Source organism: Narcine bancroftii, chromosome 3, assembly GCF_036971445.1.
Source record: "Narcine bancroftii isolate sNarBan1 chromosome 3, sNarBan1.hap1, whole genome shotgun sequence".
In the NCBI taxonomy this organism is placed as follows: domain Eukaryota; kingdom Metazoa; phylum Chordata; class Chondrichthyes; order Torpediniformes; family Narcinidae; genus Narcine; species Narcine bancroftii.
This window is the reverse complement of record NC_091471.1, coordinates 330,742,986-330,764,250: the sequence shown is the minus strand read 5'-3', so window position 1 is coordinate 330,764,250 and position 21,265 is coordinate 330,742,986. Positions and strand designations below refer to the sequence as shown.

At 45.1% G+C, this 21,265-nt stretch overlaps 1 protein-coding gene across 3 annotated transcripts in view; it reads left to right on the top strand.

Annotated features, from left to right (window-relative positions):
- Positions 1-20,026, top strand: part of mecp2 (methyl CpG binding protein 2) — an 87,831-nt gene extending 67,805 nt beyond the window's left edge. For all 3 annotated transcript variants that reach the window (XM_069929264.1, XM_069929266.1, XM_069929265.1), the window contains 2 exons: positions 15,321-15,659; positions 18,825-20,026. In XM_069929264.1, the coding sequence (XP_069785365.1) occupies positions 15,321-15,659; positions 18,825-19,881 (1,396 nt within the window). In that variant the 3' untranslated portion in view covers positions 19,882-20,026. The remainder of the gene's footprint in view (positions 1-15,320; positions 15,660-18,824) is intronic.
- Positions 20,027-21,265: the final 1,239 nt, after the last annotated feature.

The following is a 21,265-nucleotide window of genomic DNA, read 5'->3' as shown; positions in this document are numbered from 1 at the left end:
TGATGGATTCCTTTCTAGATTCAACATTATTTTGTTGTCTTGTAAAAGAACAAATATGTGATATTACACGTAATTCTTCCATAAGGCAAAGGTTCGCCATCAGCAGAAATTGCCCACTGCCCTACAGTCAGAGAAAGAGAAGCAAAGGAGAGTTCCCCCAGAGACACTGAGTGTCCGTGGATTTGCCTCCAGCGCTCCCGCAGCCACACAGCCTTCAGTCCAAACCATCGGCAATTCGAGCTCCACGTGCACACCTCTGACCCAATCAGGTAGCCTCCACTGCACCCTTTCACATCTTGATACTGATACTTTATTCCTCCTTCAGCCAGTCTCAAGCCAGTCTCCAGCAGCCCACTACCTGGTGCGAGTCTCTTGACTGCAGTCACTTGCAGCCTGCGTGGGTTCCTCGCCTCGAGTCACCAACAGCTCCGCTGCCTGTGTGTTCTTCAGCCTCAGAACCCCTCGCTGGTCTGCTGCCGTGGTCACCGACCTGTGGGTCATTTTCTCTGCTTCTCTTTTGCAAACGGTCTCCCTGTTTTCTGGTGCTCTGCATCCACTGCCAAATACAGCTGCCGCCAACTTGAGCCCAGACCCTGCTGTCACAGGATTTTTAAAAAATACAGTCTGGTCCTTCAACAGGCCTGTACAGAGCCAACGGCAGGCAGATTGGGTGGTTGGACACCGCAGGTGAGAGCCATGTCTCCATTCCCCATGTCATTGAAGCAGCTCCGACAGCACCACTTTTCTATTTTGCCTTGTGGAGTTTGCACGTACTGCTTGGGCTCTCCCCAGTCCCGCAGCCCAGGTTCTCCACTTTCTATGCTGCTCTCTCTCCCGTGCAGGTGAGGGGTAGAGTCCGAGTGGAGGTTGATGAGAGTGTGGGGAGAGTAAAACAATTCCAGTTGGATTAATGTAAGTGTTCCCGGTGGTCAGTGGGCTGAGTGGCCCCGATCTGTATCGCACATCTCTGTGATTTCTACTCCCCTGTGGCTCTGACCTCTGCTTAATGAACAAGGCCGGCACAGTTAGCACAATGCTGTTATAGCGCCAGCAACCGGGGTTTGAATCCAGCCCTGTTTGTGAGGAGTCTCCATTCTCCCCATGTATGCGTGGGTTTTCTCCAAGGGCTCCGGTTTCCTCTCGCCCTTCAGAAATGAATCAGGGGTTGTCGGTCAATTGAGTGTAATTGGGTGACGGGCTCGTGGGCTAGAAGGTTCTGTTACCGTGCTGCATGTCTAAAAATGTTTTAATTAAAAATGTTAAAAAAAAATTAAAAAGATCTGTATATAAAAGAGAGAAGTGCAAACAGGCACATGGATGTAAGAAAAATAGAGGGCTAAAGGTAGGGAGGGTTTTTTTTGGTAGGCACAACATCAAGGGCCAAAGGGCCTGCACTGTGCTGTGGAGTTCTGTGTTCAAACAAGAAGACAGTGCAAACAAACTGCAAAACAAAATATAAATATTCACTAATAAATAACATGCAAGTTGTTAAATGAGTCTCTCGTTGAATTTGTTTGGAGGGGTAGCAGCTGTTCCTGAACCTGGTGGTACAGGACTTGTGGCACCTGTACCCCTTTCCTGCTGGCAGTAGTGAGAACAGACATTTCTCCCTCAGTAGTTTTATATATGGTTTTTACATAGCCACTGCCTGACGGGAAATTTTCGCAAAATCCCCGCAATGCAAAACTCTGGTTGGAAGTTCACTCCTGCTCCAAAGTTTTTCCTGTGGCAGCGGGCAGTCTGCAACAATAGACTAATGGAAACAACGCACATGATGACGCGTTCAGCTGGTGACATTGCAATGCGGGAGATTTAAATGTGAAGCAAGGAGAGATTCACTTACCAGCAGCAGTTAGCCACTATGTCGAATCTTTGGAGTGATGCTGGCAGTAACAGGTTCTTTGGATCTTGGGCCATTTTGCTCTTCTGTCTGGGGGCTATTTGGGAAGCAGATGAATGATGTCACCCGTGACATCGATGCAGTGACAAAAGTGGGTCACTTGATGTCACGGGTGACAATGACCCGCGTCCAGCCTATGTGAGTACCGCATCTATGGCACTTTGTCTGAACATGCGGTATATCTGTACACAGGTCGTTCTGTGTGAACGGTCACTCCAGAAGGTAAGTATGAATATTGACTATGCAAAAATTACATTCTTTATGTGTAAAAACCATAATTGAATTGTATTTTTGGATCTGGAGACCTTTTATAGTGAAAATTAGCGATTTGTTAGGACAGGTTTCCTCTGCCTTTAAGACACTCTACTTATCTACATAAAAGGTCCAAAGATGGATTGGTGGGTCCAACACGATCCAGGTTCCCTCTGCCAAGTGGGGTAGTGTCAGAGGTGGAGTGAAGTCGCTCCACTTCCTATGTAAAAGGACTGCCACTGAAAGTGGCTCAAAACAGGAAGGTAAGATGATTGACGTTGCGCTGATTGCCCCACTGCGCTGTCACAGAGCGGTCAGGCTGCACTCACTCACACCATCCTGCTCCCTCACTCCACCTGCTCTACTCCTCTCCACTCCCTCACTCCTCTCCGCTCCCTACTCCTCTCCGCTCCCTCAAATTCTATCCGCTCCCTCACTCTGCCTGCTCCCTCACTCTGCCCGCTCCCTCACTCTGCCCGCTCCCTCACTCTGCCCGCTCCCTCACTGCCCACTCCCTCACTCTGCCCGCTCCCTCACTCCATACCGCTCCCCCACCTCGCACCACTTTCTCACTCCACTCCGCTTCTTCACGTCACCCACTCCCTCACGTCGCCCCACTCCCTCATGTCGCCCAGTCCTGATGGGGCTGTCAGGCAGCAGAGCGACGGGGCTATCAGTCAGCAGGACAATGGGATCGGTGTGGGGCTGATGGGGGGGAGATGGGTGGAGAGGAAGGGAAAATGGAAAAGAGAGTGCGGGAAATGGAGGAAGAATGGAGTGCGATTGGGGTAGCCGTCAGGCAGTGAAGCAGGGGCACTATCAGGCAGCGGGGTGGGGGGCATCAGGCAGCGGGGCAGGGGGACCATCAGGCAGCAGGGCGGCAGAGCTGTTGCAGGGCAGCCACTGCTGTACTACACGTCCCGCCCCTTTTTGCCCTGGGAAGCTTGCGCACTGTTCTGGGCTAGGTAAAAGGACTGCACCATCTGCCCTTTCTATCCTCTGCATAAAGGTAAGTCTTCCCTTTTTTTGGTAACGTGAGCAGGCGATAACACGGCTTTTGTGCATAAAAACCCCTTGGGTGTTTTTGCTCAGACCAGCAGTTATTATATACGCCTAATTTCCCTTTTAATTGGCTGGCTCAGTCATTTCACAGTGCAGCCAAGTGTCAGCTCATCACCCTCAGGCCAGTCCTGGGAGGAACAGAAGTTTTCACACCAGACCAGTCTTTAGCAGTCTAGCAGTTTTGTGGTCACAGTCAAATTCTTTCAGATTTAGCAAGTTAGGGAGGCGCAGTGGTGTGGCTAATAGACGTGCTGCCTCGTTGCTCCACAGACCCAGGTTCAGACCACCTGTGCTGTATGTGGAGTTTGCATGTACTGCTTAGGTTCTCCCCAGCCTTGCACCCCAGGTGCTCCACTTTCCATGCTGCTCTCTCTCCTATGCAGGTGAGGGGTAGAGTCCAAGGGGAGGTTGATGAGAATGTGGGGAGACCAGGTTCTGGTTGGATTAACATTTTTTTTTAAATTTCTGGTGGTCAGCATGGACTTGGGCTGAATGGCCCATATCTGTACCGCATGTCTCTGTGATTCTGACTCCCCTGTGGCTCTGACCTCTGCTTAATGAATAAGGCTGGCACGGTTAGCGCAACACTGTTACAGCACCAATAACTTGGGTTCGAATCCGGAGTTTGTATGTTCTCCCCGTATCTGCATGGGTTTCCCCAGGGAGGACTCCGATTTCCTCCCACCATTCAAAAACATACGGGGGATGGGGGGTGTTGGAAGTTAATTGGATGTATTTAGGCGGCAAGCTCATGGGCTGGAAGGACCTGTTACTGTGCTGTGTGTCTAAAATTATATACATTTAAAGTTAGTAATCCTGGCCTCCTCCTGCTCGTTTCATGCTGCTGACATGGAATGTTTCCTTTGTCAGGACAGAGGGGTGCACCTTGGTTAATCCCTGGAAAGCTGTGTGTTTTGACTGGATAGACTTTACAGGGCGTAACCACAGATGACAATTCATGTTGTTGAAAACTGCATTTCTGATGTAAAATTTAAATTAATTTCTAAATTTAAATGCAGGGGCAGTGGCCTAGATTGTTACAGCAGCTGCTCGATACTGACATTGTTCAGCCATTTCATTCAGGCACTGCTTTATTATTTCCTGGTAGTATTTGTCTGCTGGTGAGTTTTTAAAAACATCAATTAGATTGTTTTTCTGTGACTTTTTTTTAAACAGACCAGAACAAAAGCTAGCTTTCAGGATAAAGAAAACGCTAAGAAATCACAAAACAATTTTCAGAGACTGAATTTCTTCCAGTATAATTGAGATTGAAACTAACAGTGCGTTCGTTCATGGCCGATCTCACTTCGTCAGCAAGCCGAAAGCCAGCCTTCAAGCTGTTAAGGACCCTGGGATTTCTCTCAGACCTTGCTTAGCCACGCTATTTATATCTCTACTTGATTTTCTTGCTCAACAGGGTTTCAGAGGTCATCCTGCCAGATCGGCCCCTGTGACCTTGAACAGCGATCCCATTGGGTGCCGAAACTTGGGACTATTAAAAGTTTTGCTTTACAATTCAGCTGGAAAGGGTGAATGAAAGATTTCCAAGGATTTTACTGGGGCTGAGGTGCTTGAGTTAGGAGAAGTAACTGCATTTACTTGCGTAGAAGTCAACCCCTGATATCTTGCCAAAATATCTGGTATTTTCCGTATATTGCATGTAAAGTTAAACCCCCCTCCTCCCCCAATTTTGGTCCCAGCCCATCGGATCTCCCAACACCCAGATCATAGACTCACCTGAGCCCCAGCTGCCTATTCATCCGAGCGCCCAACACCCAGACCATGGACTCTCACATCACCCCCGGCCACCCCCCGAGCTCTCATCCGAGCTCCTGACACCAAGACCACAGACTCTCGCCTCGGCCCCAGCGGCCCACCCAGCTCCCAACGCCTCAACCGCCAGTTTACACCCAGTCCCAGCTGCCAGCCCGCCCACCAGTGCTCCCGACACCCCAACTGCTTGTTCACTGGAGTTCCTACCATCCCAACAGCAGACTCTCGGCTTGGCCCCGGCCGCCTGCCCAAATGAGCTCCTGATGCCCCAACCGCAGACTCTCACCTTGGTCCCGGTCACTGCCCATTGGAGCTCCAGACTCCTCGAACGCATGCTTTCTACCTGGTCGCAGCCACCCACCAACTGTTGGAACTCCTGATGCCCCGTCTTACACAGGTACCTACCAAAAGTACTATCCATGTAATAGTTGACCCCATCAATTTAACGATTAAAAATTATCTTAAAATTTCAACTTTTACACAAGCATATGGGGTTTTTTCTTCTGACCTCCAGGAGGCTGTCCTTGTCGAGGTTTATATGATTACAATGGCATGGATAAGATCAATCCCAGGGTCATGTACTTGAAAACTAGAGGAAAGAGGGGAATGCTACAAGGATGATGTGAGGTGAAACTTTTTCACAATGAGGGAGGTGGGACCAAATGGTAGGAGCCTGTAGAATTATTGAAAGACATTTAGGCAGGTTCATGAATAGGAAAAATAGAAGAGGCGTCACAGGTGGACAGGATTGTAAAGAGAGTTTTGGAACATTAGCGTTCATAAATCAAAATATTGAGTACAGGAGTTGGGATGTTATGGTAAAGTTGTAGAAGACATTGGTGAGGCCAAATTTGGATAGAAAAGATATCAATAAGATAGAAAGAGTGCAGAGAAGACTTATTAGGATATTGCCTGGACTTCAGGAACTGAGTTACAGAGAAAGGTTGAACAGATTAGGACTTTTTATTCTCTGGAGCGTCGAAGAATGAGGGGAGATTTGGTTGAGGTGTTTAAAATTATGAGGGGAATAGACAGAGTAAATGTAGGTCAGATTTTTCCATTGAGGGTTGGTGAGATCCAAACCAGAGGACGGGTTAAGGGTGAAAGGGGAAAGGTTCAGAAGGAACATGAGGGGGAACTTCATGCAGAGTGGTGGGAGCGTAGAATGACCTGAAGTGGTGAATGCAGACTCAAGTTTAACATTTAAGAAGAATTTCGACAGGTACGTGGATGGGATGGTTATGGAAGGATATGGACTAGGTGCAGATCAGTGGGACTAGGCAGAATAGAAGGCACAGACTAGAAGGGCCAAGGGCCTTTTTTCTGTGCTATCGTGTTCTATGGCTCCATCTATGATTCTACAGAGAGAATGGCAGAGCTGTTGTAATGGCAGTGGTGCTGCTGGTGTGGACCCAGGAGAGTGGAGACACAGCAGTGCTCTGAAGGGTTTAACCTGCGACTCCGTACTACCGTTAAACAACCTGTTCAAAGAGCCCATGGTGTTTTTAAACTAAAATCCTGCAACCAAGGGTCTGGGACCAAGCTGGCGACCCCTGTGCTCGGCAGTGCTCTCAAGGGGGTGCAGACTTTTGGGGAACAGTTGACCAGTGCAGGGCACCAGAAATGGGGAGAACACCCCTTGTAAACAAATTTGTATCTTGTGTGATCCCTTGAAGAGGATTTCTCTGGTTGGCTTGTCTCTGTGTTCTGCACACAGTCTGGCATATCAGTTGTTTTTACAACTTTTCAGAACGTTCTTTTGGGCTTTCTGCCATATTCTGGCTGGTAGCTCTCTATCTTATCTCTCCAAGGTTACAGGTGTCTGCAGTTAGACAGACATGCTCTAACTGAGGCTCCTGGAATATTCTCACAGAAAATTAGACTTCTTTAAAGCTTAAAGACTCTTAACAAATTGAGTTCTTTCAGATAAATTTTACAAGCCTTTCTTCCATAACCGGGGGAAGTCACGTGATGGAGTAGTGGCCGGACGGTGAACTCCAGCCCTCTCTAGAAAAGTTGAAAAAAATAAAGGAAAGCACAAAGGCACAAAAATAAAAATTAAAGTAAAGTGAATATAAAGGTGGAAAGAAGATGGCCACGAAAAAAGAAAAGTCGAAACCAACGGTAAGAAGAGGAAGAGAAGACAATGGAAGAAGAAGGAGAAGGCCTTACCTGTTCGAAGAGGCCCGCGGTGGAGAGAGAAGCCCGCTCCCTCAGGTCGGTAGAAAGTGGACTACAAAAATGTCTCGCTGGGCCGAGTAAAAGTGCACAACCGCGCATGCAAAAAAACACACCAATAGGAGGGGCGACCAGCTGGGGAGTTGATCTCCATAGCCGGCAATGACAGCTACAGAACAGCAGCAGCAAGAGGAGAACATAGAAGACAACGAAAACAAGAAAGAAGAGAAGAAAAAGAAAACAAAGAAACAACAGATGGCCAACCCAGAGGAAGAAGAAGAGGAAGATTAGTGAAATGGAAGAAGAAGGGAAAGGCAAGACAATGGATATACTTTCTCTTATTAAAGAATACATGGATTCATTTAAAGAATGGCAAGCACAAGAATTTAGTGATTTAAGAAGAAGAATAAACAGTACAGAAGAGAAAGTGAATAAAATAGATATGACCATATCAGAAATAGGAAAAAGAATGGACAAGGTGGAAGAACGAGAAGCAGCAGTAGAAATGGAGGTAGAGGACTTAAAAAAGAAATTAGAAGAATCTAATAAAAAAGTTAAAGAGACACAAGAGCTGTTAGATCAGAAAATAGATATAATGGAAAATTATAACAGATGAAATAATATAAAGATAGTGGGCCTTAAGGAAGATGAAGAAGGCAAGAATATGAGAGAGTTTATAAAAGATTGGATCCCCAGGATCTTAGGATGTCCAGAACTACTGCAAGAAATGGAAATAGAAAGGGCACATAGAGCATTAGCCTTTAAACCACAACCACAACAAAAGCCAAGATCCATTTTAGTAAAATTCCTAAGATATACTACAAGAGAAAAGGTACTGGAGAAAACAATGGAGAAAGTAAGAGAGAACAACAAGCCACTGGGGTACAAAGGGCAAAAAATTTTTATTTATCCAGATATAAGTTTTGAACTCCTGAAGAAGAGAAAGGAGTTCAATACAGCAAAGGCGATTTTATGGAAGAAAGGGTATAAATTTATACTAAAGCATCCAGCGGTATTGAAAATATTTATTCCAGGACAGCAAAACAGACTATTCTCGGATCCAGAGGAAGCACGAAAATTTGCAGAACAATTACAAAATAGACTGAGAGATGAAGACGTGTAACGAGAGTACAAAAGACTGTGAACTAAAAAGACATGTGTATAGGACTATATACATATATAATACATATATTACATAAGTGTATGTGCATTTAAAAGAAAATATATAGTGTATAGAGAAGAATTAATGAGGGAAAAAAAGGGGAAGAGAGGAGTAAAGAGGGAATTTAGAGAGTGACCTTTGTTGTATATAAAAATTGAAATCTTTTCTGGGGGGGCTGGGTAGGGAGAAGTAACGGTCACTGCAAAATCAGTTGACGCTTGCGAGTGAATTCGCAAATCCAAATGGAGAGGGGAGAAGTGGTTGCCCGACAAGGGATAATGGGCAACTCAGGAAGGGGAGGGGACAATGGGGCTAAAGAAATATTAGGTAGGAGAATAAGGGGAATGTTTGATGTGTTAAAAATGTTGTCTTATAAACTGTTCAAAGAAAGAAAGCAGAAAAGGATGAGAAGGAAAGGTGATGATGAGAAAACAGAAGGGAAAGATAAACAAAGTATAAAATGGCTACATTAAACTATATGACTTTAAATATTAATGGAATACATAACCAAATCAAAAGGAAGAAACTGCTAAATTTACTGAAAAAAGAAAAAATTGATATTGCATTTGTGCAAGAAACACACTTAACTGAAGTGGAGCACAAGAAATTAAAGAGAGATTGGATAGGACATGTAACGGCAGCGTCATATAACTCAAAAGCTAGAGGAGTGGCGATATTAATCAGTAAAAATGTACCAATTAAAATAGAAGAGGAAATAATAGATCCAGCAGGAAGATATGTAATGATAAAATGTCAGATATATTCGGAGTTTTGGAATTTACTTAATATATATTCGCCTAATGAAGAAGATCAAAAATTTATGCAGGATATTTTTCTGAAGATAGCAGATACGCAAGGGAATATATTAATAGGAGGGGATTTCAATCTCAATTTGGATTCAAACATAGATAAAACCGGGAAAAAAATTAACAGAAAGAATAAAGTAACCAAATTTATAATTAAATCGATGCAAGAAATGCAACTTTTGGATATATGGAGGAAACAACACCCAAAGGAAAAGGAATATTCATATTATTCGGATAGACATAAAACATATTCAAGAATAGATTTATTCCTGTTATCAGCTTGTATACAAAATAGAGTTAGGAAAACAGAATATAAAGCTAGAATATTATCGGACCATTCACCCTTGATATTGACAAGAGAGTTAGGGGATATCCCTCCAAAAATGTATAGATGGAGATTAAACCCCATGCTACTTAAAAGACAGGATTTTAGAGAATTCATAGAAAGACAAATTAAAATGTATTTTGAAATAAATACGGAATCAGTGAAGGATAAGTTTATATTATGGGACGCAATGAAAGCATTCATCAGAGGGCAAATAATAAATTACGTAACTAAGATGAAGAAGGATTACAATCAGGAAGTAGAACAGTTGGAAAAGGAAATAGCAGATATAGAGAAAGAATTAGCAAGGAAGGAAGACACTACTAAAAGAAGGGAATTGGTAGATAAAAAAATAAAATATGAAACCTTTCAAACATATAAGGTGGAGAAAAATATAATGAAGACAAAGCAGAAATATTACGAACTAGGAGAAAAAACGCACAAACTTCTAGCGTGGCAGCTTAGAACAAACTAAAAGAATGGTATTGGCATCAAGGAAAAAAGACAAACAGATCACATATAATCCAATGGAAATTAATGAAAATTTCAGAGAATTCTACGAACAATTATACCAAACTGAAAACGAAGGGAAAGAAGGCAAAATAGATGAATTCTTAACTAAAATTGAACTACCGAAATTACAAAGAGAGGAACAAAATAAATTAATAGAACCATTTGAAATAGTAGAAATACAAGAGACAATAAAAAATCTGCCGAATAATAAAACACCAGGAGAGGATGGTCTCCCAATAGAATTCTATAAAACATTTAAAGATTTATTAATTCCTCCCCTCCTGGAAGTAATCAACCAGATTGATAAAACACAAAGCTTACCAGATTCGTGCAAAACAGCAATAATTACAGTAATACCAAAGGCAGGGAAAGATCCACTTGCACCAGCATCATATCGACCAATATCTCTACTTAACACAGATTACAAGATAATAGCTAAATTATTAGCAAACAGATTAGCTGATTATGTACCAAAAATAGTAAGTCTAGACCAACCTGGATTCATAAAAAAAAGACGAACAGATAATATTTGTAAGTTTATTAACTTAATTCATGCAGTAGAAGGAAATAAAACTCTAACAGTAGCGGTTGCTTTAGACGTAGAGAAGGCCTTCGACAGAGTAGAATGGAATTATTTATTCAAGGTACTACAAAAATTTAGTTTACCAGAGAAATATATTAATTGGATTAAAGCATTATATAAGGGGCCATTGGCAAGAGTGACAGTAAATGGATATGTATCAAAACATTTTAACTTAAGCAGATCAACAAGACAGGGATGCCCACTATCGCCCTTATTGTTCGCGTTAGCTAAAGAACCACTTGCAGAACTGATAAGAACAGAAAATAAAATAAAAGGGATAAAAATAAAAGGCAAGGAATACAAAATCAGTTTATTCGCAGATGATGTTATAGTATACCTAACGGAACCAGAAACATCAATAAAAGAATTACATAATAAATTGAAGGAGTATGGAGAAGTGTCGGGATACAAGATTAATGCAAATAAAAGTGAAGCAATGCCAATGAATAATGCGGATTTCTCAAAATTCAAGAAAGAATCACCGTTTAGATGGCAAATGCAAACAATACGATACCTAGGTATACAAATAAATAAAAACCTCAGCCATCTATATAAACTTAATTATTATCCACTAATGAAAAAAATACAGGAAGATTTAGAGCATTGGAAAGACTTACCATTAACACTAATAGGAAGGATAAACTGTATTAAAATGAACATTTTTCCAAGGATACAATACCACTTCAGGCACTGCCAATACACTTGACAGAAAAATTCTTTAAGGAGTTAAAGAAAATAATAAGGAAATTTTTATGGAAAGGGGGGAAACCGAGGATAGCACTAGATAAATTAACAGAATGGTATAGACAAGGAGGCTTACAACTGCCAAATTTTAAAAATTATTATAGAGCCGCACAATTAAGATATCTATCAGATTTTTACCAAACAAAAGAAAAGCCAGATTGGACTAGATTAGAGCTAGACAAAATAGGGGAGAAGATACCTGAACATATATTATATAAATGGGATGAAAAATTGGTAAAACATAGGAATTCTCCAGTATTGCACCATTTGCTTAATACTTGGAAGAAGATTCATGTAGAAAGAAATAAAACAAACTAACAATGATCAAAACTAATACTGACGCAAAATCAGCTAATCCCTTTTACGGTAGATAACCTGTCTTTTAGAGAATGGGAGAAAAAAGGGATTAAAAGAATAGAAAATTGTTTTTCGGGGAATAAATTATTATCCTTTGAACAAATGAAGGATAAATATAATATAACTCACGATACAGTGCTGGCATATTACCAATTGAAATCCTATTTAAAGGATAAATTGGGAAGTAGTCTGAAGTTACCAGAAGGAAGCAATTTTGAATATCTGATTACAGACACAATGATAATTAAAAAATTTATAACAAACATGTTTATCAAATTACAAGAAAAGGAGAATGAGGAAATAAATGATAAAACTAAACAAAAGTGGGAACAAGATCTAAACATAAAGATAAAAAAGGAAACATGGGAGAGGTTATGTTTAGGAACTATGAGAAATACATAAATACGAGATTACGTATGACACAATATAATTGGATACATAGGTTATATATCACTCCTCAAAAGTTAAATAAATGGGATCCAACATTATCTGACAGATGTTTTCATTGTAAAAAAGAAATAGGAACAACAATTCATGCAATCTGGACTTGTGAAAAGGTGAAAAAATTTTGGGAAAATCTAAACCAGATATTAAATAAAATTACAGAAAGCAATATACCAAAAAACCCAGAGATCTTCCTCCTAAGTAACATAAAAAATAAAGAATTTGGACTTGATTTGGAGGGTGTACAAAAAAGATTTGTTAAGATAGCCCTAGCTGTAGCAAAAAAATGTATTATGTCAAACTGGAAATTAGAAGATAATTTGAAAATACAGCAATGGTATATAGAAATGAATAAATGTATTCCATTAGAAAAAATAACATATAGTTTAAGAAATAATATAACATTATTTGAACAAATATGGGAGCCGTACATGGAATATAATAGAGAAAACCTACCGGGACATCTATCACCTAAAATGACAAAAGGAAAAGAGAATGGAAAGAATTGACTCAGTGGAAGTTTTTGTTTGTTAATGTTGAGTGACAACATTGTTTGATGGGTTTGATGTATCTTAGACTCAGAGTTTTGAATGGATGGAGGGGTGGTGGGGGGGGAGGGGAGGAGGGAGGGGGGAGAAAACGACACTGTATATATTTGAAAGGAGAAATGTGTATATCTTGAATAATGTGATATATAGTGTGAAAAATAAAAAATTAAATAAAAATAAAAGAAAGTTCACAACCATACTTTTATTTGAATAAAAATATAGATGACACCTTATAAGTTCAAATATTTCCCAATTTCAAAGCGTGTCATCTTCTCGGAAACATGAGGGCGATATTCTGAATTACTCTTAATAATCCAATAAATCAAACTTCATTGTAGTAGCTTTAATTCATTGATACAACTAATAAACATTTTGCATAACTGCATTGAAATTTTCATCATGATGAGTAAACAAAGCTTATACTGTATAATGATATTCAACTTTAAAGAGATATAAAAGAAATAAACAAAATTAGATGAATTCAGAGAAAAGTATCTCGAGCTTGCGTCTCCTTTATAATTCTTCGAAAAATGAAATGCAAACTCTCCGTACGCCCAGATATTACAACATATGATGTCATAGTAACTATGTAAACACTACAAACTATAGTGACTGCTGTGCCAGCCCTACCAAATAAAGAGACGCCACACAGCATGAGGGTGAACCAAAGAATGACTTTATTGATTTGAATTCACCGCTCTGGCCTGCCCACTTCCAGTGACGTACCCACTGGCTTCCAGAAGTGACGTCATCACGTCGCAGTATCATTCTCCAGCCGGTGGGCCACTAAGCGGAAATGGAGGGCTCCTTAGCCTGCACGTGGCACTAGGCGCAGGCTCCTTCTCAGCAGTGAAGGGGAGGCCGCGCCATCCTGGACTGGCCACATGTTATGGCAATTTAGCCCATTTACTCCCGCTACAAAATGATAATTTTTCTTAAAGGGATAGTCACAAAATTTAAAAAGAATCAAAAACACAAGGTTTTAACCTTTACACCCCTGATCCCCCATTGAGAAGGAGAGCAGAGGAGACGTCCCTTCGGGACGGTGACCACGCCAACAGACCAGTAAGGGGTTGAGGGACCCACACAGGCTGCTGGAGACTGGCTCATGGAAACCAGGTATCGGAGCTGGCATTCAAGAAGGGCTCTTAAAGGGGACGAGTGCTGAAGGCTTCCTGATCATGTCGGAGGTTCAGATCTGGAGCTCAGGGTTGCTGCTGGTTCAAACAGGAGTCTGTGCAGCTGTGGGAACACTGGAGGAGAATCCAAAGACACTCAGTGTCTCTGAAGGGACTCTCCTGCTTCTCTTTCTCTTATACTGTAAGGGGTAATGGGCAACACTAATGGTGACTCTTTGTCTGCCTTGCGGCAAGCTGAAGGCAATTTTGTTTAATTTTACATGTTCCGTACTATTACTTGACAATAAAGGAATCTTGAATATGGGCCAAACGTGGACAGATGGAACTGGCTCAGGTCAGCATTGGATGAGTCCGTCTGAAGAGCCTGTTAACATGCTGTTTAATATTGAACATAACAGCACATAGAACACTACAGCACAGTACAGGCCCTTTAGCTCTGAACGTTGTGTCCACCTATATATTCTTACCAAACCCTCTCTACCCCATAACTTTCTATTTTTATTCTATCCGTGGGCCTGTCTGTGTCTCGTAAATGTTCCAGCCTCCACCGCCACCCCCCGGCAATGCATTCCAGGCCCCCACAACTCTGTAAAAAAAAACCTAAATTTCCCTCCCTTCACTTTGTACAGATGTCCTCTGATGCTTGTTGATCCCGCCCTGGGAAACGGGCATTGTCCACTCAGAATCTTATGGACCTCTATTAAGTCTCCTCTCATCCTTCTTCCCACCAAGGAGAAAAATCCAGTTCTGCTAACCTTGATAAGACTTATTTTCAATCCAGGCAACATCCTGGTAAATCTCCCTCTTCATTAACTTCCACACTCAGTAAAAAAAAACTTTCTCCTGATGTTCAACTCCATAACTCTTAATTTTCCCTGTTTATAATGACTAGATGTTTGAAAGGTCCTTTAAAATGGATGTCGCTGAATGTGGCTAAATTTTCTTGTTTTTGGATGGGGGTGGCAGTTGTGAGACTTGGCAGATTGCTAACTTGGAAACAGTTTTGTCAATAACTGCATTTATTAATGTGACACTGCCAGTGAAATGCCCCACTCCTTTACATCCTCCAATAATACCCTTCAGAATGCAGCTCATCGGCAACGCGTCCTGATGCTGCTTTGGCTGCGTGTCAGTTTAGAACTGGTTGCATTCCTGTGAAGTGCCCTGGGACTTCTTCCCGCATTAGAGATGCTTTATAAATACCAGTTTAGAACTGCAGAGTTGCTGCCTTGCATTTCCAACGTTCTCTACATGCGCTTCCAGCTCAGAAAGAATTGCTCCCATTTTGTGGCATGGTTTGACAGCCGAGGTCATAACCAAGTTTGGGTGAGGGGGCAGAAAATGGGGAAGAGGAGGCCACTGTGGGACATGGGAAGTAGGTGAGGGGCCCAGCATTGTGGCAGAGGTTTGCTGTGAGAAATTCTGCGTCGGATTTCATGAAAACCTCAGGCCTCTTCCTGACCTACTGGGGATCAGTTTTGCAAGTCAGAAGTTAAAACGACGGTGTGTATGTGTTTTGCTGTTTTTTTTCCAGTGAAGAGAAATCTGAAGATCACGAGCAGGCTGGGCAAAGGGAGAAGCTGGTGAAAGTGAAGAAACACAAGAAGAAAGATGAGCGGGAAGAGGAGAGGCATAGAGAGGTTCCATCCACAGAGGCCCCGGTACCCGAGCCCGCTGACGGGACCAAGGCCGAGACAGCAGAGCAAGAAGGAGCCGTTGCAGCCACCCCTTCCACGCCGAAGCCCCGGCGCTCCCTGATCCGGGACCGAGGCCCCTTGTACGACGACCCCACGCTTCCTGAGGGCTGGACACGAAAGTTGAAGCAGAGGAAGTCGGGGCGGTCAGCGGGGAAGTACGATGTCTACATTATCAAGTGAGTCGAACTTCGGAAACTGGGCTGGGAGAAGCCTGAGGGGTCGACCAGTGTCCGGGGAAAGAGGAGGCCAGTCAAAGTTTTGGGTTGGGGCCCTCGGTCTTGGAAAATCGTGCCTGACTGAACGTTGACCGCTTCCCTCCCTGCATGCTGCCCGGCCCACTGAGGCCCTCTAGTTTTTGGTCGTTCACTCCAAACCCAGTGTCCCCTCCTGGGGACAGTGAAGGCCGTTTGTATGCGGCAAGCTCTCGCAAACGGGTCTCTGGGGCGAACACCTCATCGATCAGGGCAGCCCGGTTAGTGTAATACTATTGCCGCGCCAGCAGCCCAGCCACCCCGTGACCTGTATGGGTTTTCCCCGGGTGCTCCGGTTTCCTCCCACTCTTTAAAAATGGTGGAACTGAGGGGCACTGGTTTCAGTGGCCGGAATTGCTGTGCTGTAAATAAAACTTAAAGTAAAAATGTAATATTAATTAGTTTATTATCATCTGCTCATGTACAATCAGACAAAATATCGTTTCTCCAAACCATGGTATGTACACAATACATAGCGCACAATAATCACAGAGTTAGGAATGATTTACTCGGTTGCAGGACACTGTTCATCAGTCACACAGCCTGTGGGAAGAAGCTATTTCCCAGCCTGGCCGTCCTGATTTTGATGCTCCCGTACCCCTTTCCTGATGGGAGTGGGTCAAAGATGCTATGTGCCAGATGGAAAGGATCCTTGGTGATTCTTTGAGCCCTTTTGAAGGATGAAAACTGTCAGTAGGGGAAAGGGAGATGCCAGTGATATTGGGTGTTCTGTGCTGTGATGATTTGCACCAACCGTCTCACTGTCACCCTGATGAGCTCAGAAACCTTTGGACACTGGATGTTCTTGGAAAGGTTTTCTTCCTACTGTTGCTTCCCTACCTCATGATACAGTTCTCCTGCTGCCTGTACCCTCACTGAGTCGCAAGGGTTTTACAGCATGAAAACAGGCCCTCTGGCCCAACTCATCCATGGCAATAAATATGTACCTTAGCTCGTCCCATTTACCTGAATTCAGATCACTTCGTTGAGCACCTCGACTCTGTCCGCCGCAATATTGTGTATCTCCCAGTGGCTTCCCATTTCATTTCCCCGTCCTGTTCCCTCACCAACATGTCTATCTGAGGACTTGTGCATTGTTCGGCTGAGATCACACGTAAATTGGAGGAACAGCATCTCATCTTCCGTCTGGGCACCCTCCAACCGGATGGCATTAACATCAACTTCTCTGGTTTCTGTTAACCCACCTCCCCTCCTATCTTTGTCCCTCTATCTCCTTTCCTCAAGTTCTCTCTCTCTCTCTCTCTCTCTCTCTCTCCCCCTCCCCCCTTTTCCCTTCGTTTCCTCTAACAGAGCCAAAAAGATCTCATCTTTTCTTTTGTCACATCCAATTAACACCTTTTGTCCCATTATCTGGTCTCTTCTCCTTTTCGCTCCCCATCTTCATTCGGATGGCTGCCTGCCTATTGCTTTTACCTCAAGGAAGGGCTCAGGCCTGAAACGTTGGTGATATATCTTTACCTCCTGTGGATGCTAAGAGACCGACTGAGTTCCTCCAGCATTTACTGTGTGTTTTTACCATAATTACAGTGCCTGCAGACATCCGTGTTTCACTACATCCACGTACCTGTCTAAATCTCCTTCAGAGATTATAATTGTTCCAGGCCCCACCACTTCTTCTAGCAGCTCATCTCAGACCTTCCACCCTCTGTGTGGGAGAAGTTGACCCCGAGGTCCTCTTTAAACCTTTCCCCCTCTCCAGTTTTCGACTCCCTTGTCCTGATTTTTATAAAATTCTCAACCTTTTTTATTACACTCACATATCACCTGAAGTAATCCCTCAACTAACCACAGAGCACCTCAGGTATAGAATGCCATCAGTGCTCTGTGGTTAGTAAGGAATTACTTCAGGTGGTATGTGAATTTTTATTCATTTCAATCTCGTTATTTATTTATTTCCTCGGTAGCCTTTTTTTTTGCCATTTGCTTGAATTCCGGATAATGAGAACTTTACTGCACTTATTTAATTTTCCCCCTGAACTTTGAATTCTGTTTAGTGAATGAGGTTCTTCCTTGTCACTCTGTCTAAATCCCTCGTGATGTTCTGCATCTCAGTGAGTTTGTATGGTGGCTGTGCCATCAGATGTCTGACTCCTTGGTTTCAGAATTCCCCCACCAGTCCCAATAAGTTCCCCTGCCCCTTTTCTCACCGCATCATTCATTTTGCAAACTTTGTTCCCGAAATTAAACCAACAGGTGTGCCAGGGAGCAGGGAAGGGAGCAGTGTGAGAGACAAGGAAGTCCATGGATGCTGGGGTCGAGTGCAGTGCAGAAAGATGGTGGAGAAACAGCAGGTCACGCACCATTCAGAGGAGTGAAGGGATTACTGTGATGTGAGGAACAAGTTCAGTGGGTCTTAGAATCAACTAGTCTGAACACAAGTTGATTGCAGCAAAGATCCTTATTTGCCCATGGAGGAGAAAGTAGCTGTTGGGATCGCACACGCAAACACATAGTCATACAGACAAACACTGACACACACAGACACACTGACACAAACACAGTGACACACCCACACACACCCTTCCAAAGGGTGCAGGGTCGGTACCCGCCACCCCTTGATCCAATCCAGGTACAGTACCCACTCCCCCTCAATCCAATCCAGGTACAGTATCCACCCCCCACAATCGGTCTAGGTACAGTACCCTGGTTAGTTGAGAAATGTTACAACGATTGATTTGTATGTGTGCACCACAATAACCCCCCCCACCAACACCTCGGAATGGACTCTCCTTCCTCCTCCACAGCTCCTGACATGGAGTGGAGCTTTTGGGTTTGATTTCGGGGGGAAAGGAGACCCCTTGCTCATGTGGTGGGCTTTATACCCCCCGACCGGCTAATGGGGGCCAGCTCTGGTATGACCAAACTAGGGCAAGAGATTATGGGAGCCAATGGCGAGGTGTGATATAGTGGACTCCCTAAAGGTTGGAGCACAATGCCTGACTAGTACACATGGATGTACAGTGCCCTTCCTGTCGATGCGTTGTGAGCTGCTCGGTTTCTCCTGCAGGGCCCACGTATTTTAGAAAGGACGCTGCCTCCGTTTTTGATTTGCCTCCCTTTGCTTTCCAGCCCGCAAGGGAAGGCGTTCCGTTCCAAAGTGGAGCTCCTGGCGCACTTCGAGAAGGTCGGAGACACCACGTTGGATCCCAGTGACTTTGATTTCACGGTCACAGGCCGAGGGAGCCCGTCGAGGAGAGAGAAGAAGCCACCCAAAAAGCCCAAGACCCCCAAGTCGCCGGGTAGCGGCCGCGGGCGGGGCAGACCCAAAGGGAGCGGCAAGGATAAGATGGTGCGGAAAGGCGGGCCGCCGAAGCGCTTGTCGGACAAGAGCGCGGCCAAGCTCCTGGTCAAACTGCCCTTCTCCGCTCCCCTGCTGCAGAAGGCCGAAGGGGCCACGTCTTCCACGGGGCCGCTTCCCAAAGTGCGTAAGGGGGTGCCCGGCCGGAAGCGCAAGGCGGATGGCGACCCCCAGGCTGTGCCCAAGAAGCGGGGTCGAAAACCGGGCGCGGGGGCCGGAGGGGCCGCCGGTAACGCAGCGGCGGGGTCGGGGGCCGGGGCCAAGAAGAAAGTGGCCAAGGAATCGTGCGTCAAGCCCGAGGAGGTAACCGTGCTGCCCATCAAAAAGCGCAACCTCGGCGAGGAGAGCTCGCCCCTGAAGAAGCGGAAAAGCACGCGGATCTTCGAGGAGGAGCCCAGCGCGCCGGCCGTGGGCAGCTCGGCGCTGAAGGAGAGCGGCGAGGTGGACGCCGGCAGAGGACAGAAAAGCCTCAAGAGCGCCCTGCCCAAGGCGCGGGAGGCCAGCCCCAAAGGCAGGGGCCTCAAGAAGGAGGCGCCGCACCCCGCTGAGGCCAAAGAGTCCGGGCCGGAGGCGGCCATCCAGGAGGCGGAGAGCTCCAAGGACGGGAGCAGCCCCTCCGAACCCAAAGACTTGAGCGCCCGAGCGTGCGGCGAGGAGAAGCCCCTACGAAGCCGCGCTGAAGTCGGCCTGCCTCCGCGGGAGCCCTCCAAGACTGAGCTCGCAGAGAAGGGCAAAGTGAGGGGCGAGGGCGTCATCTCAACCGTGCCCAGGCCCGTCAGAGAGGAGTCAGCAGATACCAGGGCGACTGTTTCCGAGAGAGTTAGCTGACTTTGGCAGGAAGCAGGGCAAACCAATATGAACGAGGCAGCTGTTGTGTCTTTTTCTCGTTGTGAGTAGGGCTCTAAACGAAGGCTTTCCAGACCTGTGATGTTGAACCTCGCAGCTTATATGGGGCAAGATTTCATTTCTAATTTCCTCCTTGAAGTGTTTGCATCTGTTAGGTGGTCAAGTGTTCAGTCTGTCTTTGTGTTTCGTTCGGCCCTTGAGAAAGATAGCAAGCGAGAGGTTAACCTACCCCACTTCCCCTTCCTCCCTCGCTCCCCCTTCCCCTTCCTCCTCCCGTTCAAAGGGGAGGGGGGTGGGGAAGGGATATGACAGGTAAAGGCAAAAGCGTACGGTGCCTTCTGTATCGTGTCTGTAGGGCCCTCCTCCTCGGGGGGGGGGGGGGGAGTCTCAAGGCTTGGCCCTGTATCCGTATGTGCTGGGGGGGGGGGGGGAGGATTGAAATGATGATATGTCTCCCAGAGGCGATTCAGAGTGGAGGCAGGAGACCAGCGACGCCCCAGCTTGAATTTTGTATTCGCGTCTCACTGGCGAGAAGAGCCTTTGACCCGCGCTGCCTTGTCAACTGCGGGCGAGGGAGGGAAATCGGCGAATTTTCGACGCTTTGTCCCACCTGCGCCGGGTCGTTTTCGGGGTCCGAGTTCCGTCCTCTCAGGACCCAGTTCGGAGGCTGCGGGTGCACGGTGAGGGAGACGCAGGGAGGGTCCGGTCTTCCAAAAGGAAATTTATTTCTCTCTTGGGTGTGGCAGACAACGGGTGTAGCAAACTTTCAAAAGCGATGGAAGCCCTCCCCCTTCCGAATCGCTTCCTACTGCCGAGTCCCTGACCTGCTGCAAGTTTTGCAGCTCCCCGCGAGTTTTGTTTTGTGCGTACTTTTCAAATAAAGCAAACTTGTCCGCACTAGCGAAAGCGTGTGGATAGGAAACACTCCCCCCCCCCCCCCCCCCCCCCCCACAAATCGGAACCAGCAGTTAAACCAGTCCTCGACCAAACTCCCTTTCAGTCCACATATGCGAGTATTCTGCGAGCAAACGCCCAACTCGGCTGCCAGACCTTTATTCACCACCTCCCCTTCGTGGCTTGAGAGTTTGAACCTTGCTGCCCCTTTGTCAGATCAAGAGCTCTCTTGTTTTGCTTTGGGTGCTGTGAGACGGGGAAGGAAGTGAAACGAGGGAGGGCGTTCTTTTTTTTTGTTAAGAAAGAAAAAGCTGACCAACTTTATCTTAGATAGGAGTCATCGTTCAGTGGAGTCCTAGATGTGTTGGTATTGTGTGTCTGAGAGAGAATAGAACACGTCCTCCTGCTGCATTATGTTAAGGGCTGCAAACACTTTAACATAGTCGCTCTCTCCCGGTGACAGTCCAGTCAT